Here is a 26244-nt window from a genome sequence, read left to right on the forward strand (position 1 = left end):
ACACAGAAATCAGAATGACTATGTGCTCTGCAGCCAAAGATGGAGAAGCTCTATACAGTCAGTAAAAACTAGACCAGGAGCCGACTGTGGCTCAGATCATGAGCTTCTTGTTGCAAAATTGAGGCTTAGATTGAAGAAAGTAGGGGAAAGCACTAGGCCACTCAGTTATGACCTAAATCATATCCCTGATGAATATACAGTAGAGATGACAAATAGATTTAAGGAATTAGATCTGATAGACAGAGTGCCTGAAGAACTATGGATGGAGGTTCGCAACATTGTACAAGAGGTAGCAACTAAAACCATCCCAAAGAAAAAGAAATGCAAGAAAGCAAAATGGCTGTCTGAGGAAGCTTTACAAATAGCTGAGGAAAGAAGGGAAATGACAGGCAAGGGAGAAAGCGAAAGATACACCCAATTGAATGCAGAATTCCAGAGAATAGCTAGAAGAGATAAGAATGCCTTCTTAAATGAACAGTGCAAAGAAATAGAAGAAAACAATAGAATAGGGAGGACCAGAGATCTCTTCAGGAAAATTGGAGATATGAAGGGAACATTTCATGCAAAGATGGGCATGATAAAGGGCCAAAATGGCAGGGACCTAACAGGGGCAGATGAGATTAAGAAGAGGTGGCAAGATTACACAGAAGAACTATACAAGAAAGAGCTTATTGTCCCTGATAACCATGATGGGGTGGTCACTGACCTTGAGCCAGACATCATGGAATGTGAAGTCAAATGGGCCTTAGGAAGTCTGAGCAACAGCAAAACTAGTGGAGGAGACAGTATTCCAGTTAAGCTATTCAAAATCCTAAAAAACAGTGCAGTAAAAGTGCTACATTCAATATGCCAGCAAATTTGGAAAGCCCAACAGTGGCTACAGGATTGGAAAAAGTCAATTTACATTCCGATCCCAAAGAAGGAGAATGCCAAAGAACGTTCAAACTACTGCACCATTGCACTCATTTCACATGCTAGCAAAGTTATGCTCAAAATCCTACAAGCTAGGCTCCAGCAACTACTAGAAGTACAGGCAGGATTTCGAAGAGGGAGAGAAACTACAGATCAAATTGCCAACATACGCTTGATCATGGAGAAAGCTAGGGAGTTCCAGAAAAACTTCTGCTTCATTGACTATGCTAAAGCCTTTGATTGTGTGGATTACAACAAATTGTGGCAAGTTCTTAAAGAGATGGGAGTACCAGACCATCTTATTTGTCCCTTGGGAAACCTATATGTGGGTCAAGAAGCAACAGTGAGAACTGGACACGGAACCACTGATTGGTTCAAAATTGAGAAAGGAGTTTGGCAAGGCTATATACTGTCGCCCTGCCTATTTAACTTATATGCAGAGCACATCATGAGAAAGGCAGGGCTGGATGAATCACCAGTTGGAATTAAGATTGCTGGGAGAAATAACAATCTCAGATATACAGATGATACCACTCTCATGGCAGAAAGTGAAGGGGAACTAAAGAGCCTCTTGATGCGGGTGAAGGAGGAGAGCGCAAAAGTTGGCTTGAAACTCAACATTAAGAAAACTAAGATCATGGCATCTGGTCCTCTCACTTCCTGGCAAATAGATGGGGAAGAAATGGAGGTAGTGACAGATTTTATTTTCCTGGACTCCAAGATCACTGCAGATAGGGACTGCAGCCAAGAAATTAAAAGACGCTTGCTCCTGGGGAGGAAAGCTATGGCAAATCTAGACAGCATACTGAAAAGCAGAGTCATCACCCTGCTGACAAAAGTGCGTATAGTCAAGGCTATGGTTTTCGCAGTTGCAATGTATTGCTGTGAAAGTTGGACCATAAGGAAGGCTGAGCGCCGAAGAATTGAGGCCTTTGAATTGTGGTGCTGGAGGAGACTCCTGCGAGTCTCTTGAACTGCAAGGCGATCAAACCAGTCAGTCCTGGAGGAGATCAACCCTGACTGCTCTTTAGAAGGCCAGATACTGAAGATGAAACTCAAATACTTTGGCCACCAAATGAGAAGGAAGGACTCCCTGGAGAAGAGCCTAATGCTGGCAACAATTGATGGTGAAAGAAGAAGGGGACGGCAGAGGATGAGGTGGCTAGATGGAGTCACTGAAGCAGTCGGTGTGAGCTTAAATGGACTCTGGGGGTTGGTGGAGGACAGGAAGGCCTGGTGGAATGTTGTCCATGGGGTCGCGATGGGTCGGACATGACTTCATGACTATCAACAACAACATCTGTGTGGAAGATAATTTTTTTACTTAGCATACTGCAAGTCTTCCATACTAACCTGCCTTTGCACTCTCATGCAGTTACTAGAAGAGATCTGCAACCTGGGCCGTGACCCCAAGTACATCTGCCAGAAGCCTTCTATACAAAAAGCTGATGGAACAGCCACTGCTCCTCCACCTCGCTCCACACATGCAGCTGAGGAGGCTTCCAGTGAGGACGAAGAAGAGGAAGAGGTGCAAGCCATGCAAAGTTTCAATGCCACACAGCAGAGTGAGGCAGAATCCAGCCAGCAGTGAGTAATTGAAGGGGAAAAGGGCAGCACATAGCAATTCTGTGTGCAGTAGGTGGTCACTTACAATGTAGTCTTTCCATGCTGGTTTTGATAAGCCATTTTAAAAAGTTGTTGAAGACTAACAGCTGGGGTGGTAGGGGTGTGGGTGGGGAGTGATGAAGGCTTAGCACAGAATCTAAGTAGTCATTGCTGACTAGGAAAAGCATGGGGAAGATCCAGAGAACCTACAACACTAGTTTTATGAAACCAAGGCAGCTTTAGATTTTGTTTTTTCTCAGACTATTACTCATCAAACTGCGTAGCAACTTGTTTGAAACTTGCTATGAGGGGTGGAGGAGGATAATATATTCAAACATCCGATTTCAGCAGTATTAAGGTGTTTGAGTGAATCTAAGCAGCTCTTGGGATCCTGGCCCATGTGTAATCACTATGGAGATTGATGCATATTTTAGTAAATATACGTATGCAAGGACTGAACACCTGTTTATTTTATAGCATTTATATCCCACTTTTCCAGCCAAAATATAATGCTCAAGGTAGGCAACAATAGTGAAATCAAAATTAAACCAAAATATTAAAGTGTAATATAAAAACAAAGCAAAAACAAAAAGATAAACCCATCACTTAACCAGTTAACCCCTTTTAACAACAAAGCAGTTTACAGGCCAAGGGTCTGCTTGAATAAAAGGTATTTGCCTCCCACCAGAAGAAAACCTGAGGGGAGCCAGCCTAGCCTCCTTTGGCAGGTATTTCCAGAACTTAGGAGTGGCTACCAAGAAGGTATTCTCTTGCATTCCCACCAAACATGAGTTTGATGACTGTGGGACTCCACTAAAGATTTTAAAATCCTAGCAGGCTTTTATGGGATGATGTGATATTTCAGATATCGTAGTCCCAAGTCATATCATTCCTCTTCATGGTCTCTGTGAATCCCACATGTACGCTTTTGCACCTGTGCAGAGCCTAGAATCGAGAAAAAACTTCTATAGCTAAGTGTTCAAATTGAGCAGAAGCCCACACATTTTGGACCATCTGAACTTTCCAAACAGTTTTCAGGGGCAACTTGGGATACAGCATGTTACTGTAGGTCCCTATGGGAGTATAACTAAGGCATACAACCCTGGCCATTGCACAGACCTGGGCATCAAGGTTCAAGCCTGAATGCAGGTATGCACTCGAACTGAGAAACAAGGTTTCAAGAAGAGTGCAACCCCTCATGGCTCAAGTGACCAGCAGGCTGTTGCCTTTATTAGCTATTCAGTACATTGTCCCGTGCACAAAACAAAAGTGTACATAAAAAATCATCTTTTATGTTAGCAGTATGTGCATTTTACTCTAAGGTATTACCCTCTTCATAAGGGAAATCTTAAACAAATGGCACATGAATGACTTCAAGTAGTGACAAATGTCAGAAAGTTAGGGTCGCTGTTATTGCAGGACCGTATGGTGTTTCCTCTTTACGGAGAGATGGAATTTAGTGCTGTCTATTAAAAGGACTGTTAAAACAGATTGATCTGAGGAGAGTCACATTTGTGTTTTGTGGGGTATCTGTGCCTAGACATTTTGCTGTTCATGTCTATCTTTGTGGTTTTGATTCAAAGCAGGATAAAACTGACCATTTCAGTATTTGGAATTACTGTGGCATTGATTCTTTCATAGCAGGTTGCAGATCTTTGAAATAATATCAATGTGGTACTAGGGTAAATTTGAAGTTGCCTAGAGACACAAGTTTCTGTGTAGGGTGTGGATGGTCAACCTGTGGGTAACTAGATAGGCATGTTGGACTACAACTTCCATTATCTTGTTGGCTGTGTTGGCTGAGGCTTCTGGGAGTCAAAGTTCAAAAACATCTAGAGACTCATAGGTTGCCTAACCTCACATAGGTATAGAATTACTTTTGTTCTTCAAAAAGGCATTCGTTTGAATGTGTATGAAAACAATTTAGATGGCACATTTTTGATGCATTTCAGAATGACTCATTTTTACCTGTCCCATGGAGCAATGTTTGCTCCCAATTCTCCAAGTATGTCTAGAAGTGGAGCTGCAAGAATTCAGAGCAACTTGACTCAATAGTGAAAACTCTGCAAACAAAGAACAAATAAGTGTTCCTTAACTCCTGGTAGTCAAATATTTTTCTTAGCTTTACGCTCCTTTGCAGAGCCTGTCAAAATAGGCATCTTGTTCCTCCCTTGCATTCTCCAAATCTAGATTGGGTGACTCTTAACATTGAGATCACCTGTTGTCCTTCAACCCATTGTGATATGACAATCAAGCACTTCTGCCTCACTTAGTACTTTCTGCATGCAGTCTTCAGAGAGCAAGGGCATTCATTTTTTTTTTTCTTGCATATATAAGATCTTCTCTTTGGCATCGTTGTCAGTGTCTCTGATGATTCCAGTAGGTATAAGGTGGAATATTTTAGCAAGTTTAACTGCTGCGTTGGGACACTTGCTTATTTTGCATACTTTGTTGTCTTGTGTGAAGCAGGTTAGGAAGCCACAAATAATTCCTCAGCTTCATAGGGAGGGAATTTCACTTTGGCTCTCCCAATAAAGGGAATTGTTATCCTAGATTTGTATTCCTGCAATGGTTTTGAAGTGGCATATTATAAAAGGGACAAGGATGATGCTAATGTGATGGCAAAGCCCCGTTGTCTTGCCCTGATCTTCACAACTCCAGTTGGACAACACAGGAACCCAAAAATGGGCTTTGTCAGAATAGTACTCTTAGTTTGTCTTGCTTTGCTTCACAAGCAGATTCTTCATTCACCTGTTTCTAGCCTGTTCTACTGTGATCCTGCATACACTTATTGGTACCTCTGATTTTTAACAGCATCCATTTGCAAGAGAATGTGAACATTTATTATTTCCATCTACCCATTTTGTCCTGTACACATGCTGATCATTCTAGCAAGGCACATTTGGGGGTTGGGAAGGAGATTGTGGCTGTTACTGCTTTGGCTTCTGATGAGGGAACAACCACTATTAAGAGCTGCTGTTGACATACAAGTCAGTGGACTGGTCAAATACTGACGAATGACTGTCTTGACTACTTTCACAGATTCCATGAAGGTATGATGCATGAATTAATTTGCTGCCTGCTTGGCATCACTGTCTTAATTTTGTTCTTTGTTAATATTCTTGTACTTAGTGCTTAATTTCATTTCTTGTAAAAATTTGTAACTAGAATCTGACCCTGGTATTATAAAATAGACCCCAAAGGAAGGATAGTTCTTTGTAATGGGCTGCTCTATTCCAAGTCAGAAAAGTAATTATACGTACCACAAGCATTTTACTTCCTTCCACAACAAGCAGTTAAAACAACTAAGGGTACCTCTCTGAGATGCTGCAGTGACAGCTTATCTTTCAAGAGCCATTGAAAGAAGGCAATGCAACATCCAAGGATACTAATGAGAAGCTATCTGAATTTGTCCATAAAAGAATTCTCAAGCAACCTCACTAGCCATCAAAGCATCCTCTATGTCTTCATTCTTCGTTTGGTTGTTCACACTCTGGCTGAAGAATAGTCTTGATTTGGATAGCAGGATTCTGCACAGAAGACTTTACATTATCCAAGACATCCATTTTCATCACAGACATGGCGCAGGATGCTTTAACCTATCTCGCCAGAACCATAGCTGCAGCTGTTGTCAGGAGGTCATGTGACTGAAACTTAGGAATGCTAACAGCTTTTCCAGGACAAATTTGGCCATGCTCCCTTAATGGAAGATGACCTGTTCCGTGAAAAGACTTTGAAACTCTTATACAAAGAAAAGATAAAAAGACAGTGCTTATATCTATAAAAAGGCATGAGGAATATTAGTCCTTCAGATCCTATTCATCCTTTCCTCCCTCTAGAGGTTTCACTTCAGATCCTTTAAACCATCCTGATCTCAGTCCCACTAAAAGTCTTAAGGGAAACAGTCATCCCAACACTTCACAACCCCCCAGGTCTGCTGGCTAGTTTTGGTGGGAATTAACCTTAGGTGGGCAGGAGACTGACTGTAAGAGCTCCCTCCCATGTCGGAAACTTTGCCCACGGACAAATGGGTACTCGGCTCAATCCCACAAAGTTATCACTTTGAATTCCCCTGCAGCCTAAAACATATTTCTTTCCTTCCTGGTCACCAGCTCTTAAATAAAGAAAGCCCTTGTTTCAAAGGCTACTCAGCACTTCCTGGATATTAAGTCTGTTCTGCCTCTAGAAATACTCTATCCTCTGTTTTCCTCCTTGTCACCTTCCCATGTGTCACAAAGATCCATTCTCTATCTGAAATGTCAACAAATTTGTGACAGCTTAAATACTGAATGGAGACCCTCATGTTCTTCAGAATGAATACTTGCTTCAGTAGACTTCACAGATGCCTGCATATCCCCATTGCCCTGGTCCACAGGAAATTCCTTCAGGTCTTTTCCCAAAAGAGTTATCTCCAATGCTGTACCTTTTCATTTGGCCTGACCTCAGTCCTGAGTGTCTTTCAAAATAGTTATCAGTGGTAGCCTTTCTTTAACTTCAAAGTATTCATCTATGTGATTGATCTCCTCCCGAGAACTTCCTCTCTGTCCAAGACAAAACAGGATATTCACATCTCTCTAGCATTCTTGACAGATTATATAGTTTTCTAGTGAACATCAAGAATATCTCATTTTATATCTATTTTTTTTTTTTACTTTTAATCTCATTTTTTGACTGGGTAACTTCCCAAATGGACAAAGGGAACACTGACTAGACTTTAACAAAACTTTTGACATAGTGCCACATGACATTCTGATAAGCAAATCAGCAAAAACTGGACTAGATGGAAAAACTATTAGGTGGATCCAAAATTGGCTGCTAAATTGGTCACAAAGAGTGCTTATCAATGGCACCTTCTCAAATTGGATGGAGGTAACTAGTGGGGTGCCACAGGGTTCAGTCCTGGGCCCAGTGCTCTTCAGCATCTATATTAATGATTTTATTTATTTACTTACTTACTTATTTACTTATTTAGAGAACTTCTATGCCGCCCCATTCGCTGAAGCCTCAGGGCGGCTCACAATCATAAATAACATAATATAAAACAATATAATTTAGCAGTATAACAGTAAAATTTAAGTCGCCCTGGCCAAAGAAAATAAATAATATTAACAATTAAAATAACATTTGAATAAAAAGGTCTTCACCATAGATTGGGCGCCACCGCAGAGAAAGCTCTCCTCCGAGTACTTACCCTCCTAATTTCCTTACCCTTCACAGAGGGTTCCCGGAGAAGGGCCTCTCCCACTGATCTCAAGGGGCGGGCGGGCATATATAGATGTAACCAGGACCCAAGCTGTTTAGATGAGGAACTTTATGTTGTGAGCCGCCCCAAGGCTTCGGCGAATGGGGCGGCATAGAAATGTTTAAATAAATAAATAAATAAATAAATAAATAAAGTGCAAGGAAAGATAATCAAATTCACAGATGATACAAAACTGAGCAGAATAGCAAACACCCTAGAAGGCAGAATGAAGATCCAGGGTGATCTTGATAAACTTGAACACTGGGCTGAAACCAACAGAATGAAATTCAGTAAGGACAAGTGCCAAGTCCTCCACCTAGGAAAAAGAAACCAAAGGCATCAATACAAGATGGGGAATACGTGGCTAAACATGAGCCAACAATGTGATTTGCCCAAAAGGGCAAATGCTATTTTGGGATGCATTAACAGAAGTATTACTTCCAAATCATGAGAAGTAATAGTTCCTCTATACTCCTCACTAGTCAGACCTCACCTGGAATACTGTGTCCAGTTTTGGACCCCAAGATTTAAGAAAGATGCAGGTAAATTAGAAAGGGTCCAGTGGAAGGTGACAAAAATGATCCAGGGTTTGGAAACACAGCCCTATGAGGAGAGACTGAGGGAATTGGGCATGTTCAGCCTTGAGAAGAGAAGACTGAGGGGGGTCATGATTATCCCTCTATAAGTACCTCAAAAGCTGTCACAAAGAGGAAGGTCAAGATCTCTTCTTGCTAATGCCAGAATGTAGGACATGGAATAATCAGTTCAAGTTGTGACAACCCAGATTCAGGCTGGACATCAGGAAAAGCTTCCTCACTGTCAGAGCACTACAACAGTGGAACCAGCTGCCTAGAGAAGTGGTGGGTGCTCCCACACTGGAGACATTCAAAAAGAAACTGAACAGCCATCTGAATGGGATGGTGTAACGTGGTGTCCTGCAACAGCAGGAGGTTGGGCTTGATGGCCTTCAAGGCCTCTTCCAACTTTTTTATTCTATGATTCTAGGAAGAGCCATCTGACCCCCTCAAAGAATTGGATTCACCTAGAGATATACATAGATCTTCTTGGTCCCCAGTCTTGATTCCTTGGTCAAAACTGCTCCAGGTATCTGTCTTCGTGCACCTTATCAGGGCAGTGAAAGTCATGACTCTAGTACAGCTTCTGCAAACAAATTCTTCAGTGGTCAGAGTTCCATTTATGTTGTCCCTAATCTCATTCCTACCTTGCCAGAAGGTCATTGTCCTTACACACCACAATTTAATCCAGCTTCTTCCAATGGTCAAAAAGTTAGGTGAGGGAATTGTTTCAGTCTTCCCAACAGAATTCCGTAAGGATAACAGTAACAAGAAATGCCAGTTCAACACGGTTGAGGGCCCACAGCCATAATTGGTAGCCTAGTGTACTAGGCCCTCTTTAGAGGCCAGGCATGGCATCAGCTGGCTTACAGCTATATGAACCAGTCTGGCACTAGATCAGTTTTGCCAGGTTCTGCAGGGGCCTCATGTCCTCTTAAGAATGGACAGTAGTCCACAACAGCCATATAATCTATCCGGAGGGCTGCACTCCAGGTTGATTAAAAAAGCAAACCTCTTCTTTGCCTAGGTGGGATGATCCATTCTGTTGATCTCAGCCTGACAAATCTTAGGCAAGTGGGACTTCAAGCTTGAGGTCATTTGCCAGACTCGGCAAACAAGACATTACACTATTTGCACACTTCCAAAATGACAGGATAGCTTAGTTCTTGTTCTACTTCCACTTCAGCAAAGTAGACACATGTGATCATAGTGGTAGGCTTTCTGTTTGCTTTCCCATCAATATCTCTTAAGTATGGGATTCTTCACAAGATACAAGTGGAGCAAGCCACAATTGTCCTCATGAGCTGAGATGCCCATAGTTTGGGAGAATGCTACTGCTGGCTCACAAAAATCCCTTTTTCCTTCCACAGCAAACACATTTCTTTACTCAGGGACATATCTCTACACACATTCACCCTGGCTTACATCTGCATGGAGACTGAGAGGCAAACGTATCTGAGCTTTGGACTACCTGGAACCAAATCTTAGAATCTTAAGCCTAACATATTAAAGAGACAGGCATAATTTCTCACACTGGTAATGACACCCTGCCCCCCAGCTGCTTCCAAAGAGCTGCTCTTCTTAGCCTTCTGGTAATACACAGATTCCCATCCCGGAACTTCCATAAAAGTTTAAAAGCACTCATCAAAGTTCTTTTTGAGCCTTTGTAAACTGAACTGCTCAGTTTTCTATTTTCTAAGACTGCTTTCCTCATAGCCATTACTTCAGGCAGAAGAGTTTCCAAACCTGGGGGCTTTCTCTGTCTTAGACAATCAGTGTGCCTTTGACACAGTAATCCCCAGAGTTGATCCTGCCTTCATACTAAAGGAAAACTGTGTTTCACCTGTCCCAGAACCTTGTTGTATCCAAACCATTCTCATCCATCCTGTAAGCTATGGCACAAATTAGATGCCTGCAAGGTTCTAAAACGTACATAGCTGGAACCAAGCACTTGGTCCTTACAGACTCATTGTTTGGGTCTTTCCTTCCAGCATCACTAGGCAAAATCTCCAAGACCACCATGGAGATTTTGCAGGCTTAAGGCTTGCATCAAATCAAAACCTATTGCTAAGTTTTTACATCTCTCAGTGCACTTCACCGGGGCAACAGCAACTTCCATTGCTCCTGTTTCAGAGATCTGTAAAGTGTTTACCTGGTCAATACCTGACACTTTCACAAGAATTTACAGATAGGATTTATTTGCATTTTTTATAAAAGCCTTTGGTAGAAGCATGTTCCAAGAGGTGCTATCCCCACCTTGGGCATGTTCCAGTCTATTACACAGAGAATGGGACATTGGGAACTTACCATGAAGGTCTATTCTAGAATGATGTGATGGAGACATCCAACCCTGCCTTTCATAGGTGGCTGATAAACCCTTCAAGACAGCATGCCCCTTACCTCATGACTTGACTTCTTGGAAGCATCATCTCTTCTTTTTCTCCAAGGGTATTTTTCTACATACTTAGTTGCTTCACATATAAATTCCTGTTCCTCCTTGGTCATTTGTGGAAGGAACTGGAGGTGAAGTGAAGAAGCAACAGCACTCAAAAGTTCATCTTCATGTGGTCCCTACCTTCTGGGGAATGCCAAGGGTGGGAGGGAGTCTTTTGGATGCTTCAAACACATCATGCCAGAATAGGCCTTCACAGTAGGTACCTAATGTCCCATTTCATATTTATAGAAATAGTAATGTTTTGAAAGCTTTATAAATCACCACTTTTCTTTTTTTAAAGTATACAATTTCACAAATAGCTTTTGTACTTAATAATGCTATCAATATTTAGTCAATTGACCAAATATATTACTGATTCATTTTGCTCCGTCAAATGTTCAGCCTGCCTAGAGAGCTCCCAATGAAAGCTGGAGGAGGACTTCAGTTTCCATTTGGAGAAACTCCTAAAGCAAGGGCTCCAAATCAACAGGGCTTTGTTTCATAACAGCCTGATTAATCCTGCCACTAGGCTTTCACATCATCCTTTACAGAAGTCTTGCAGTGTGCTACTCAGCTGGTTTTCCCTCCTACAGATGCTAGAAGCGGGGTGCTTCCATTTCTCCTGAGGTTTTATACCTAATTACTTTAATGGTAAAAGTCCTGGCTACAGTCATGTGCAGGCTTGTCTGGGACCAGCAATCATTGAACCAAATAGAGCGTATGTCTTTGTAAGCCTTCTTAGGATCTGGAGCTTATCCTTCTTTGCTCTGTCCATCTTCTATATAAGTGCTGGGGGTGGGGAAAGTATTTTTCCCCTGAAAGTTGTTCCTGGAGACGAATGTTGTCTATTTAATGTACTATCTTACATGGCCTAGAGTCTTATCATTTTGTGGTTTACTGCCTTTTGTACAATGTTTTCATTCTAAACATCTGAAATGTAAGGCTTAGTTAATTTAAAAAGCTTAAGTTAAAATATGTTGGTATTTTGTCCATTTTCCTTTCAGCGCCACCCACCACTGATCCCAGGGAGCTTCTCCAAAGTAGAATTTGGCCATTGGTCAGAAACCTCTGGCTCTAGTTGAGACAAGCTATAGCTGAGCTCTAATGAGCTCTTAGTAGCTCACAGGTGAAATTCTGGAAAAAGGCTGAGACCTTGATAGGCTTGCTTATAGAGAGAGTACTGGATTTTATAGGACTGTCTTGGACACTGAAGTTGTTAATTCACAGGAAAAGAAACCTCTTACTTGGGCCTGGAGAGATCAGGATTTCATGTGGGACAGAGGGTCGCTGTAAACATTTTTGGCATAGCTTTGCTTGCTCCTTGGCACCCTGCTCCCAGCTGTGTTGAAGGCCTCGCTCAGAGGTTCTCTTGGCTCAGTGTTCCCTTGGCAAGCTCTACTGCAGCTTCTGAGTGCCTGCCAGCTGTTTCTTTGTAAACTTCTGAACTCTGAAGTTTCCTGCCTGTGAGGTTTCTTAACCCCATCGACTCCTAGTTATATGGAACTTTGTGCGTATTCTGTACACTGAGATAGTGCCACCAAGGGGGGGGAAGGCAAAGATATTGTCCTGCATTTGAAGCCAGCTGGCCCCAAGATGGTATCATGCTGCTAGGCACAGGGAGAAGCTCCAGGGAGAAGTTTTGCCTTGGCAGTTTGGGTTTGCAGGCAGTTTTCTGGCAAAAAGAGCTCTCAAGCCAACCATTTGCTGGCTTGAGGATTCTTCTTTACAGAGAAGACTGTTTCAAATTAAGCTTTCACTATCTGCCTGTTGTTCTGATTGAGAGTATAAGGCAAGCCTGTGAGAGTGGGGATTAGAAACAGTTAAAACTTCCCCCAAGCTCCAGGGAGGTGGCCATGTTTCTTCTGGCCAAACTTGCCGGGCCGGATTTCCTTTTGGCTTGCTTGCTGCCATGTGGCAGGTGCCTGGTGGGACTGGAGAGGTCCCAATATCCTCCACTCGCCTCCCCTCCCACCCTGGCAAATTCTGCTTGGCCCCTCCTTGCCTGTGTCAGACCTTTTCTCTTCTTTCCCAACCAAGCCCTGCACCGAGCATGCTCTTTACGTCACTGTCCAATTCTTTCCCCTCCCCTTCTCTTCCCCCCCAGCTCCATTTTGCTGCAGGACTCCATGGCGCCTGGCAGTCAACCATTCATGGCCCCTGCCACATCCCCCTGTTTAATTCAATTCAAGGCCAGCGGCCAAAATGGGCAGCGCTGCTTCTTTCCTCTTCTTGCCTTTTTCCGGTGTTTTTTCGTTGATGGTATCTTTTGTTATCCTGATGCATTCTGGACTGCTTTAGGCGCAGTTTTGCCGCAGTCCTCACACAGGACTGAACTCTGGATTTTTTAAATTATTTTTTTAAAGGAGGCCAGGTGAATGGTTTGAAATCCCGTGCTTTCAGTTTACCTCCTTAGGCAACATTTACCAGGAGTTGGCTTTGCATAAAATCTGGGATGCAGGAGCTGGATAATAGTATGTTTACTCATTCTGAATAGGAAAGGTGAGCAAAGATTTTGGTAGTGTTGGCCTTGCAATTACCTATGAAAAATCTGTTCGGGACCTGGAGGAGGTGTTCTTAGTGGCTACTAGTGGGGCACAAATATCATATGCCTCTTACTGAAAATTGTGGGATGGTTGACATAATAGGCATATTTTTCTTTCTAGGGTGGTCGGGACAGAAGAACGGATACCAATCCCACTCATGGACTACATTCTTAATGTGGTGAGTTCTCTAATGATCAGTGGCTGCTAAGGCATACCTTCCCTGAGAGTTTTGATGTCTGCAGCTGCATTGGCTGACACCCTCTTTATCCCCAGCCTCCCAGGCCATGTTGGGCAGGATGAGATGGGCAGGATGACTTTGGTAGCTAGTCCTGTCACTCAGCAATGTTCCACAAGCCATTTGGTATTGGTCATTTTTCTGGTTATATAAGCATCTTTAGAAGTAAGAATATTAATTTCTGGCTTTTTTTCTTGTGCTGGTTATCCTGATTCATTGTGGGACAGCGTGTAGCTCTTAAACTAAACCTGGAATACTGAAATAGAATTGGGTTTCCTTTGATATGCATCTGTTAGAAGGTTGTGAGGATGTTGGGAAATAGTTGCGAGTACTCTTCTCCTTTAACTCATAGTGCAATTGTCCCTTGAAAGATGCTTGAGATTGGTGACATGTCCTAGAACTGGCTAACAAATTTTCCTCTGCTGTGTTCACTATAAATATACTCCATGCTTTTCTATGCTTTTAAAACTTGGGGTAGTCTACTGCTCAAATTTTTGAGCTGTAGAAAATGTTAATTGTTTTCTTCCCCTCCCCCATTTTTCTGTCCCATCCAGATGAAATTTGTAGAGTCAATCCTCAGCAACAATACAACTGATGACCATTGTCAAGAGTTTGTGAACCAGAAGGGCCTGCTGCCCTTAGTCACCATCTTGGGCCTGCCCAACTTGCCTATAGACTTCCCCACCTCAGCAGCCTGCCAAGCTGTGGCTGGAGTCTGCAAATCCATATTGGTAAGGAGGAGAATACAACATTTCCCTTTCCAGAAGGTAATTATCAGTGCCATTAAGTTAGAAGTACACACAAGCTTCTGGAAATCCTACTTTTAACTCCCACCTTCCAAAATGCATCTGCTAGATGTTTCTGTTGACTATATCAATACAACTAACAGACTGTTGTCCTTTTATTTTTATTTTTTTTGGAAAGGGCTAAGAAGCACTTTCGTGTAAATAACACTATAGTGGACCTTTGCATCTTTCCCAGCATTCTTTGCCTTCATGTGCAGAATTTTCCTATATACTGCAATACAAAGACCAGACAATAAGACTCTGAACCCAGTTTACATGGAACACCAGGCCCATTAGGGTTGTTTAACCCATAATAATGCATGGTGCCTGCCAAGTGCCATTTTTAATATACTAGGGTTAAACCAGCCCCACAAGAAAGTGATTGTTATATGGGCGTTGTTTAAGTCTTGGATAATCCTTCATGACTAGGCTTGGATGACATGCTACAACCCCATTGGGCAGCGGGATTGCATATTCAAACAGGCACCTGGCACATGCCGTAGATCATAGTGACTTAAATAATTCCCCAAAGAGCTTGGGTTTGTTATACAAATTTGTGGGATAGTCCCACAGAGCTCTCTCTTATTGAAAAATTCAAGTAAGAAAAGCAAAATAGGGGAATAAGTTACCTTTAACAGCAATTCTGTCATAGCTAATGTCAGGAAGATCACACAAACAGGACTGAACTTGTTGGTATTTTGTGAGAGCATGAAAAATGCAGAGACTAGCTGCAGCACTCAGTTCCAGCTTTTTCTCTTCCACTGGGGTGAGAGAACCAAAACAACTTTATCACTCTTGAGGTTTGTACTTATATATTTTAAGTCTGTGGGCCATGTGAAACTTCAGGTTGAGTGTTGTAGTATGAGGTTTCCAGGGGACTAGGCATCAGTGCTCTGTTAAAGCTCTTGGCTGGGCCTCATGACACTTAGAATCCAAATAAGTTACATACAGCAGGAACTGTGGGATACCTGAAGGAACGCCTTCTTCCATATTTGCCGTCCCACCCCTTGAGATCGGCAGCAGAGGCTCTCCTCCGGGAACCCTCCATGAAAGATATTAGGAGGCAAAGTACCCGGAGGAGGACTTTCTCTGCAGTAGCGCCCCATCTATGGAATGCGCTCCCCAGAGAGGTCTGCCTGGTGCCGTCGTTATTTGTTTTTCGGTACCAGGTTAAGACCTTTTTATTCCAGCAATATTTTAATAAGTTTTAATATTGTCTTTTCTATGTTTTTAACTGCAGCCAGTGTGGATCGGGAATTTATTTATGTTATATTTTATTTTATGCTGTAAGCTGTCCTGAGGCTTTTTGCGAATAGGACGGCATATAAATATTTTAAATAAATAAATAAATTATGGGAAATAAATCATTGTTTGACTGGTGTCACTGATACCAGTTGCAAAATTCAGTTTTTCAGGAGTATGAACTATATAAGACCACAATGGAATAGATTTTTTTTTTTTTACTTAGGCTACATTCTGCTCCAAACTTAGGCTTTTGTGAAAAAAACTACTTGAAGGGAAATTGCAGTTTCTGGAAGAAGTTGCTTTAGCAAGACTAGGCTTGGTTCATGCAATTATGGCTGACAAATGGAGGCCTGTGGAAATGCTTCTATATTGTAGCAGCATCACATTTGGCATTGTATTCACAGTGTGGTGTGATTGTTAGTGTTGGACTGCGGACTTGGGAGGTCTGGGTTCTATTTCATGCTCGGCCATGAAGCTCACTGTTTGACCTTGAGCCAGTCACTCACTTTCAGCCTATCCTACTTCACAGGGTCGTTGCAAGGATAAAATGCTCCTTTGCATTCCTCACAAGAAGAGAAAAAAGTGTGATATAAATGCAATGTAGTGGCACTACTAGAGTAATAATACTTGCTGCTGCTGCTGATAGTAATAGTAATAATAATTCTTCCTAATCGCATAATGTCTCCTGGGGCTTAATTTCTGACAGAGCACTCCTGGATTCACCCCCACCATTTGTGTTCAGTGTTAGGTCTTAACCCTGTAATATCAGAAATAAAAGCAAATTAACATTCTTCTGGGTTCACGTCAGAGTTCACTTCCCTCAGTATTTAGGAATGTGGGGAAGTCCCCCCACCCCCCAAATCAGAGGCTGTTTCCAGACTTGAGCCCCGTCATCTTTTTAACCCCTAGAAACTAAGCACTAGCTCTTACATTGGGAGATGGTGGCACTGCTAACCAGTGCTTAAGGAATAATTAAACTAAAAACACTGACTAGCCCCACTCATTCAGGAGCAATCTCATGACACCTTCAGCAGTTGTAATTTTTCTCCTTAGGTGTGCAAAATTGGATTAGCAAGTGGATTAAAGTTTCATTATTCCTAAAATGAAAACACTAACAAACTTCCACTGCAATTTTAGCAACACTGCCAATCCTCAAATCAACTCAGTTGAGTACAGTAGTTTGCTCCAGATATACACTGTAAATACTAGCTTATTAGGTAGACATTATATTTTCAGCAAACTTGCCCACAAATTTTATTCTGGTAGCTTTAGCATATATTATACAATAACAAAATGTTACTACATTTGGATATTCTCCATCAATGCTGATTAGCACAAACTGAGCTACCAGCCAAAGCATTCTTCCAGGTGGCATTCTCTGAAATCACAAAGCTGCCATGTTTTCATATATAAGCTTTCTGCAATGGTGCAGGCCCAGCTTTATTTTACACTGGCAAGACTCAGCAGCCTGGCTCAGATGTTAACGATAAAAACGAACAACATGGTTGATGTTTTCCTTGGCGCTCCGTTTTATCAGAATCAAATTTCTCACTCATGGTGAAGCTTCACATGCAGTAGCACTTGATGCATTTATAACTAGAGCTTCTTGTCTCCTAAAGGCCTGGCTAGTACCATAATATTTGGTTCTTGGAGAGCAGGCTGTATTCCCCAGTTGGATAGAGTTCAAATAGTGAAAGATGGCTGGTCAGAAGTACAGTGTGCTTTCTGTTGCATATAGCTTGTTGGGTGTGCTTGGATGTTGGTGCGAAAAGGTCTTTGTGCATTCACAGTGAGAAAAAAAGTAGAATGAATCGGTGCTTTGAGTGCTTAATGGTTAGATTGGCTGTGTATGTATCTAAGTCTTCAAGAACTCAGCTACCCATGAGTACTGTACTTCCTGCGAGGTTCCAAGTGTAAGGCCTTGCTCAGCTTTTGAGCACCGTATGGATACCTGTGAGTAGAGAAGATGCACATTATAATGGTGGCCACTGAGCTGGGTCTGGTCGCTCTTACCATGTAGTGTTATGTTTTGAGAGTGTGTGTGTGTGTGTGTGTGTGTGTGTCTACTTATATGCCCACACTGTCATTCCCCACTCTGGCTGTTGTTTGCATTTGATGTGCTGCCCTGTCAGGTAAGGTGGTGATGTTTGGGGAAGAGCTGTGCTATAAGATTTGTTGCCTTGTAACCTGTTTCTGTAGCTATAACTGTCCCAGCCATCATGTGAAAAATTAGTTTCTCTTCCAGAAGGCCTCCTTTACTTTGATAGTTGATGAATGATATTAATTACACCTGGCAATCCAGAGAATCTTCTCAGAGTAATTGAGAGGTTTGTTTTTTCTCATTCAGAATGCATGGTTCATCATACCTACTTGATTGTAGTATTGATCATTGGATCTGAATTGGCTTTCCTCAGGTGCTATAATGAATGTGACTCATCTAGTAGTGTATTTCTTAAGTGTGCCACTTTCCTGTAAATTCAGTTAATGTTTATGTAACAGGTTGGCTGGAAGAGACCAAAGAGATTATGTATCAAGGTTCCTGCTATGTCAGAGGTCTGGACATCTGCTTCAGTGCAGACTAAGCAGCATTATACAGACTTCTTTGTTTTTAAGTAGCAAAAGTTCAACCAACTCTTATTAGTTTGAGCAGGCAGCTAGAAGACTTTACTATGTTAAACTGCACCTGAACTGTGCTGTGATCAGACACAGATTTTTGTTGATACCCTTGTAACTTCAAAGGTGGTTCAGTGTGTATGGGCACATGTGTCCTCCAGGGTACCTTTTTCTTGGCCAGCAGGTGAAGAGGCATACTAAGAGATGTGCTGACTTGGTTAATGAGAAACGGTATCATTCTCCTGCTAATTCTGAACCAGAGGTATTTGAATTTCAGTCATGTGGCCCCAATACTGAAAAAAGCTTCTAATAATTCCCTGAGAATGAGTAATACCTTGTGTGTGCTGCTAAGTGTTCCATAAGCCAAAGGCCATTTCCGTAGGCCGTGCATTCTAATCCAGAGTTTAGGAAAGCTGGTGGCTTTGAGGCAGAGACCTACACCTGTAGAGCTCAATTTGACAGATGGCACTGTCTGTCTTCTCTATCCTAGACCCTGTCTCATGAGCCAAAGGTCCTACAGGAAGGGCTGCTCCAGCTGGACTCCATCCTGTCATCCCTGGAGCCTCTGCACCGGCCCATTGAGGCACCAGGTGGCTCGGTTCTGCTGCGGGAGCTGGCTTGTGCTGGCAATGTGGCTGATGCTACCCTCTCAGCCCAGGCCACACCTTTACTCCATGCTTTGACTGCTGCTCATGCATACATCATGATGTTCGTGCATACCTGCCGTGTAGGACAAGTAAGAGCTGCTTTCCCACCCTGTTAATGTCTCACCTGATCTGGCTGCTACTTTCTCTCAGCAGAGCCTAGCTTGGCCACTCAATAGTATATATTATTTTCCCTTACAGAGTGAGATCAGAGCCATCTCGGTAAACCAGTGGGGTTCACAGTTGGGCCTGAGTGTGCTGAGCAAGTTGAGCCAGCTCTACTGTTCACTGGTGTGGGAAAGCACTGTGCTGCTGTCACTGTGCACACCAAACAGGTATGGGGCATCTGGAGTTTGAGAGGCTTGTTTTGGCAGTAGTAGACAACTAGATCGCTTATTTTTGGGGCTGGAGATGGACAGCAACTCTGACTTGCAGATCGCAAGAGTGTTCAAGGTTGAGGAGGGCTCAAGATCTTAAATTATTGGCTAGTGGACATGTTCAGATGTGGCATAGTCCCAATGGTTCACTTTTGTGATAGGGTCAGGATTTAGGTGAGCACAAGTAAGCATGTGGGACAGACTGTGGTAAAGTAGTCTTTTCCCCTAGTAAGCAAAGACAGCATGAAAAACAGTGAGAAGCTTCTCCTTTATCCTTCAAAATTCCCTAGGGCCAACTGCTTGGAGAAGAACTTTGTGGTAGTTACAGTGGGATCTGACCCATTTCCACGCCCAGCAGCTCCACTGCTTCTACTTTAGCCAGGCTGTTCCAATCTGTCCAAAAGTTCTGTTGGGGCTAAATTGATCAAAAACATGGAAAGGAATAGCAAGAGCCTAAGTGAGAATATGGAGAAGGCCTAGCTTACCCCATTGACCTTAAGTGACTTGGCACTGGCTAGGATTATGTTTTAAAATCATCATTCTTAGAAACTGTCTGCCATGTTAAGGGAGACTGGAAGAGTAGTTCATTCCTTTGCTCCATATTCCTCTATATGGGTTTTTCCCCTGTGATGATGGAAGCTAGTGTACTCTGATAGGCATTTGCCTGCTGGAGCATTGCCTTATCTTTCTATGCTTTCTATGCAGTTTGCCTTCAGGTTGTGAATTTGGCCAGGCTGATATGCAGAAACTGGTGCCAAAGGAAGAGAAAACAGTCCCCAGTGCTACCCAAGGAGCCAAAAAAGCAGGTATGGCTTGGAAAAAGATGTTCTGCTTCTTCGATCTTCTGTGCAGCTGGCCAAGGTGTATATTGCAACTTGACCCCTGTATCCTAGTTGTCAACACATAAAAGCCTATGCTTTTATCAGCAATCTTAGGTCTCTTCTTTGTGCCTATGAAACCTCTATTGCATTCTACATATTATTAAACCAGCTTGAAGGTTAGTAAGGAAGCATTCTTAGGAGGGCAAACAAACTGACTTAAGAAAGGGTGTTGCACCAGCATGTTACTAATTTTCACACTAAACTGTCTGAACTGAGTTCAGAGCATTGATATGTGAAATCACGTGGCACTGTTGGGTTTTGGTGGAAGACTGACATTGCTCTGCAGGAATATTGGCTGAATGACCCACTTAATATCCCTGCCTTAATCACATGTGCCATTCATTCTCCAGTTCTATCCCTGCTTCTCAACTCTAAACTGCTTCAATTGAGTTGGTAATGGTGTAAGATAAAGCCACTTCTAGCTTCTAAGAGAGACTCCTTAGTGATGGTTCCTTTAACGATGCTTCCCTGATACAGTTGTATGTGTGGGTTTCCAGGTGGTTCTAAGCAGGATTGTAGGAAATGGACTGGTGGAGCCAAAGATTTAGGTGGTCTTGACCTAGAATTCAAGGCTATAGATTTAATCCCTCTTCTTTCTGCAGATGGTGAAGCAGAGGCAGTGGCAGCTGGAAGTATGGAGGCCTCTGCCCAAGGCCTACTAGAAGGAATTGGCCTAGATGGTGACACACTGGCCCCAATGGAAACAGATGAGCCTAGTTCTTCTGATCCCAAGGGAAAATCAAAGATCACCCCAGCCATGGCAGCCAGAATCAAACAGATCAAGCCCCTTTTATCAGGTGAGAATATTGGGAATGATTAGGAAAACACTGGAGCATTGAAGGAGGAGAATTGAGCAGCTAGGATACTAGCTGTCCAGCTGTGGCTCTCTCATTTGTTAGGCAAAATTTTGAATAGCATGTGCTATTTGATTTCTTTTTCATGCTGGTTTATAAAGAGGACTCCAGGAAATTTCTCTCTTCTTAGTGCCAGAAGTATGATGTGTTTGGTGATTGGGGTGCCTCTTTGTAAGAATGTAGGAAGGGCTTTTGGGATGTAAATAAAAAGGAAAACTTTCCATATGTGAGGAAAAGGCAGGTGGTCTTATTCATTCTTTGTTTCCCAGCTTCCTCTAGGTTAGGCCGTGCCTTGGCTGAACTGTTTGGGTTGTTGGTCAAGCTGTGTGTAGGATCCCCAGTACGACAGCGCCGGAGCCACCATGCTGCCAGTACTACTACAGCCCCCACACCTGCTGCTCGCTCAACAGCCTCAGCACTGACCAAGCTGCTCACAAAGGGGCTTTCCTGGCAGCCACCACCTTATACACCCACACCTCGTTTTCGGTGAGTTCAGCCTACTGTGATTTGGGTTCTGTCCCTACTATTTTTCTGTAAAGTGGGGAGCTCATCCTAGGCTTCAGAAGAGGAAATATGTTGCTACTCTTCACATAAGGAATTTGAGAAACTGCTGTAGGCACCATGACAAAGCGGCTCCCAGAGTGCACGGGAGAAATAATAGGCTGGAGGCTATTAGGATGGAGTAGGGAATAGCAGGGCAAAGGGGTAAAACTGGGAGAAAGAGCACTAGGCCAGTGGTTTTCAACCGTTCCATAGCTGGGGACTGGCAAAAACAGGAAAATCACCTTAGGGATCAATGAGGCAGGAAAAAAAGCACCATACACATAATTATTCTGTGTATTAGTGTCCAAACACAATACCAAAAAGGAAAAAAATTCTCCAAAACAACCAGAAACTAAGCAACAAAAATGCCAGCAAAAGAACAAAAATACTGAAATCAGCATGGTGCGGCTCCCATCCAGCTCCTGCTGAGCAGTGTCTCCCTTCCCTACCCGCCCCCCCAGCAGCACCACCAATACACCCTGTGAACATGATGCCAACTGAGGAAGATACTGTGGAGCACAGCCAGCCCCCATGGCTGTCTGAAGTGAGTGGGATGCAGTGCCCCCCCCCCCCCAGACTGGCAGGAAATCTCCCACCAACCAGCGCCTGTCCATGGACCAGAGCTTGAAAACCACTGCACTAAGCTATTGTCTATGAAGGTGGAGATAGGGAGGAAAGGAGATGGAAGGGAGAAGAATAGCAGGGCTAGGAGCAGTGAGAATCACTAAAATTGAGCAGGAAGAGAGAGAGTGCAAGGCTAGGGGTTAGGAAAGGAGAGAAAGAAGGTCAGGGATGGAGAAAGGTGAGAAATAGGAAAGGAGTTGGGTGGAGAGAAATAGCAAGGCTACAGGCTGGATGTTGTGGGAGAGATCATGCAGGACAGTGTGAATGGCAAAAGATTGGATGGGGCTAGGAAGTGATGTTTTGACAATCTGATCAGTGGCAGGCTCAAGAACAGAAAAATGAACCAGGTGCCCTTAAGTTTTCCAACTTTTTAAAAAATAAAAATGCATTTTAGAGGGGTAGGGAGTAGAAAACTTCATGGGCACCACTGGAGGTTCCCACAGTCACCATGTTGGGGTCTTCTGTCCTAATGTAACAGAAATGGAGCTTTTGAACTTGCAGGTTTATCTCCATTAGAGGATTTGATGAACTCAATCTGCTTCACTTCCAGGCTGACTTTTTTCATCTGTTCTGTGGGCTTTACCTCACCAATGTTGTTTGATGAAAGGAAGTATCCTTACCACCTAATGCTGCAGAAATTCTTGTGCTCTGGAGGCCACAATGCACTCTTTGAGTAAGCTTTTATCTACTTCATATTTCATCCTTGAACCTCAGAAGCTGAAGATGGAGTCTGAAGTTGAGGGAGTTCTGTAATTAAAAAAAAAAAACACAATGGTGGGGGGATGGGGGAACAAAGAGTTTAGGCTTCTACTATTCAATCTTGGTTCTTCCACTCAGTAATAGCAACACAGACAGCTGTGTGGTGGAGGGAGCTAGCCAAAGAAAATATGGGGAAAGCATCCATAATATCAGTAGCTGGGACCCAAATGCAGGCATGCAACGCTGATTGGCTCCTATACGAAGAGCAAGTAGGTCCACCTCTAGTAGCTTATATGCTTAGGGGCTGTAGCACTACTTGTATTCTTTTTCCCTCTCTAGGACATTCAATTGGGCCCTCTCTATGGGTGGCAAAGTTCCTGTGGCTGAGGGACTGGAACATCCAGACCTGCCAGATGGCACAGGAGAGTTTTTGGATGCCTGGCTTATGCTAGTGGAGAAAATGGTGAATCCTACCACAGTGCTGGAATCTCCCCATTCCTTGCCAGCCAAGCTGCCAGGTGGGCAGAATTACTTGCAGTTCAGTGCTCTGCGCTTCCTCGTGGTAACACAAAAGGTGAGCAGCCAGGGCTTCTCTCTTTTTTATTTACAGCAGAGACTAAGGTTAAGCAAAATAAGTAGTACAATTAAGAATTCTACTATTAATTGGAGTAATAAACTGACCGACTTTGCATTCTTGGTAGTTTTCTGTAACCCTGTTCATGGAACATTTAAGGGTTCAATATGTGATACTATATGTGTGATGTAAATACTATGTTGTTATCTGTGTTGTTAAGATTATCTCCATTAGTGGATTTGATATCTATACACATTGGGAATGTGTTTTGTGTTTTTCAAGTCTGTGCAAGGGCAGAAAGCAACATTCTGACAAACTCTTCTTAAAAGCAGATTTGTAGCCCCTGCATCCAAATAACACACAATCCCCATTCATCTTGCTATCTTGTCTCTCCAGGGAATGAAACCCATGTAGTGCATGCTGTATGCTAACATGTAATGTGCATGCTAACTTTTCTCCTTTGTGGTACAGGCAGCCTTCACTTGCATCAAGAACTTATGGAACCGCAAGCCACTGAAAGTTTATGGAGGACGCATGGCAGAGTCCATGTTGGCCATCCTGTGTCACATTCTACGTGGGGAGCCCGTGATCCGTGAGCGCCTGGGCAAGGAGAAAGAGGGAGCACGCAGTGAGGAAGAGGCAGGGCAGGAAGAGGGTGGTGCCCGGAGGGAGCCACAGGTGAACCAGCAGCAGCTGCAGCAGGTAGAAATCAACTCCTAGTGGTGTAGAAAAACAGCATGCTCTTCCTAAGGCCTCCCATCCTAGGATGTGGCAAACTTCTAAACTTGCTCTTCCAGGATCAATTCTGCAGTAAACCTTACTATTCTTTAATAACTTGGTGTCTCTCTCACACTTTCAGCTGATGGACATGGGCTTCACACGGGAACATGCCATGGAAGCTTTGCTGAACACTAGTACCATGGAACAAGCCACAGAGTATCTATTGACCCATCCCCCACCACTTATGGGTGGTGTTGTGAGGGTAAGAGTGCTAGACTACTTGGGACTAATTTTTCAGGTGGCTTCGTTCAAGCCTGGGGACAAACAATTTATCCAGACGTCCAGATGTTTTTCCATGCAGCTCAAGTCGTCACTCACCATTGGCTATGCTGATCAGGACTGATGAGAACTGTGGGCCTACTCCTTCCACCCTCACAATGTTGGAAGTTACTTCTTGAGACAGAAATAAGGCTGCAAATGTCAGCTAATTACCTTAGCTAGTTGTGACTTAAAAGAATGAAGTCTTTTTTCCCTTGAATTTTGTAGTTTATCTCTGTAAGTCACTAACTAAACAGGGTTGTTTTGTGATGTGTGGCAGGATCTAAGTATGTCTGAAGAAGACCAGATGATGAGGGCCATTGCTATGTCACTGGGACAAGACATCCCCATGGACCAAAGGGCTGAATCCCCTGAGGTAAAAATACCCAAACCTTTAACTACTGTAGTTCCATAAAGAGCACTGGAGAAGTTATTGAGAAGGGAGTGCTGGGGTCTGCCTTCTGAGATGTAAAGGTTTTACAGCTGTGTTGAGAACCCATGGTGATAACAACAAGGCAGATAAAGGCCCAAATTTTTCTAATAATGATGGCAGAGTTGCAAGTAGAATGTGTGTGTGGGAGGGGGGGCAGATTTTGCATGTGGTAGTCTACTCAGATAAATTTTACTGGTTCGAAGGAGGTAAGGGGCAGCGGTGGGCAGATGACTTGGCAGTCTCAAGGTTAGCTAGTGGAGATTTTCAGACTGAGTAGGAGAACCACTCCACCTTGGAAAAGAAGAGACACATTTCAGAACTGGAGGGGGAGATGATACAGGGGGAGTTCCTTGACCTACTCAAGAGACAACAGGCAAAACGAGCAGACCAGTTATGAAATCTCTGAGCATTCCATCATCTAGCCTTCAAACAGCAGGAGCTACCCTGAGAGTAGGCAGTAGGTTTTTAGAAGGGAGGGGAAGCTTCAGTTTGGATTCAATTCTGCATGGCATTTGCTTTCCCTACATCTCAGGAAGAACACTACTTTGATTTATACTGTTCTATAACCTGTTTTAATAAAAGGACTGTGCTTCTAAAGTTTCATCTGAGCCTGCGGGAGGGGAGGGAGAGATTTGCTCTCAACATAGGAGGTGAAGTGGGACTTATCCTTGAGGCAGGTAAGCACATTAGTCTCCGACTGTGTGAAGCCCATATGTATGGTTGTCTCTGCTCTCTAGGAAGCTGCTTGCCGAAAGGAGGAGGAAGAACGCAAGGCCCGGGAGAAGCAAGAAGAAGAAGAAGCAAAGTGTCTGGAGAAATTCCAGGATGCGGAACCCCTGGAGCAAGAAGAGCTGCACAGCTTCACAGACACCATGCTTCCTGGCTGCTTCCACCTGCTAGATGAGCTGCCAGACACAGTGTACCGTGTGTGTGATCTCATCATGACTGCCATCAAACGCAATGGGGCTGACTACAGAGACATGATCCTCAAGCAAGTGGTGAATCAGGTAAGAATCTCTGCCAAGCCCACCTGACCTCCTTCCACTGGGGAGGAGTTCTAGACAATAGCACAGTCAGTTCCTGTGCTGTATTTGCTGTGAACAGGGTACCATTATCCCAGTGCTCTGCTAGCATAGCTGATTATCCTAGATTGGCTAGAAAAGAAAAATGTTCCCTTAACTCAGCCTTCACCAACTTGAATCCTTCTGGCTGCTTTGGATTACAACTCCTACCATCCCATCCTTAGCCATGCTGGCTAGGAACTGCAACCGACAACATCTGGGAAAGGGGGCCTGTGAAGGGAAGGCTGTTCTGCTTACCAGGGAGAGGCAGGAAGATGATGGCAACCTACAAACATGGGATCACTTTAGAGTTTGAATTTGAGATAC

At 43.3% G+C, this 26244-nt stretch overlaps 1 protein-coding gene across 12 annotated transcripts in view; it reads left to right on the plus strand.

The window, feature by feature from the left end:
• Positions 1–26244, plus strand: part of HUWE1 (HECT, UBA and WWE domain containing E3 ubiquitin protein ligase 1) — a 124465-nt gene that overhangs the window by 55284 nt on the left and 42937 nt on the right. For 9 of the 12 annotated variants that reach the window (XM_044443521.1, XM_044443522.1, XM_044443519.1 and 6 more), the window contains 14 exons: positions 2288–2499; positions 13432–13489; positions 14101–14313; positions 18680–18925; positions 19035–19168; positions 19916–20016; positions 20694–20888; positions 21215–21431; positions 22663–22785; positions 23151–23385; positions 23857–24087; positions 24245–24367; positions 24704–24799; positions 25594–25863. In XM_044443521.1, the coding sequence (XP_044299456.1) occupies positions 2288–2499; positions 13432–13489; positions 14101–14313; positions 18680–18925; positions 19035–19168; positions 19916–20016; positions 20694–20888; positions 21215–21431; positions 22663–22785; positions 23151–23385; positions 23857–24087; positions 24245–24367; positions 24704–24799; positions 25594–25863 (2454 nt within the window). Of the gene's footprint in view, positions 1–2287; positions 2500–12916; positions 13268–13431; positions 13490–14100; positions 14314–18679; positions 18926–19034; positions 19169–19915; positions 20017–20693; positions 20889–21214; positions 21432–22662; positions 22786–23150; positions 23386–23856; positions 24088–24244; positions 24368–24703; positions 24800–25593; positions 25864–26244 lie in introns of those variants that run through there. The other 3 variants (XM_044443524.1, XM_044443525.1, XM_044443531.1) reach the window with 2 other exon arrangements.

The sequence above is a fragment of the Varanus komodoensis genome, unplaced genomic scaffold (genome assembly GCF_004798865.1).
Source record: "Varanus komodoensis strain SLA01 unplaced genomic scaffold, ASM479886v1 scaffold42, whole genome shotgun sequence".
Classification (NCBI taxonomy): Eukaryota; Metazoa; Chordata; class Lepidosauria; order Squamata; family Varanidae; genus Varanus; species Varanus komodoensis.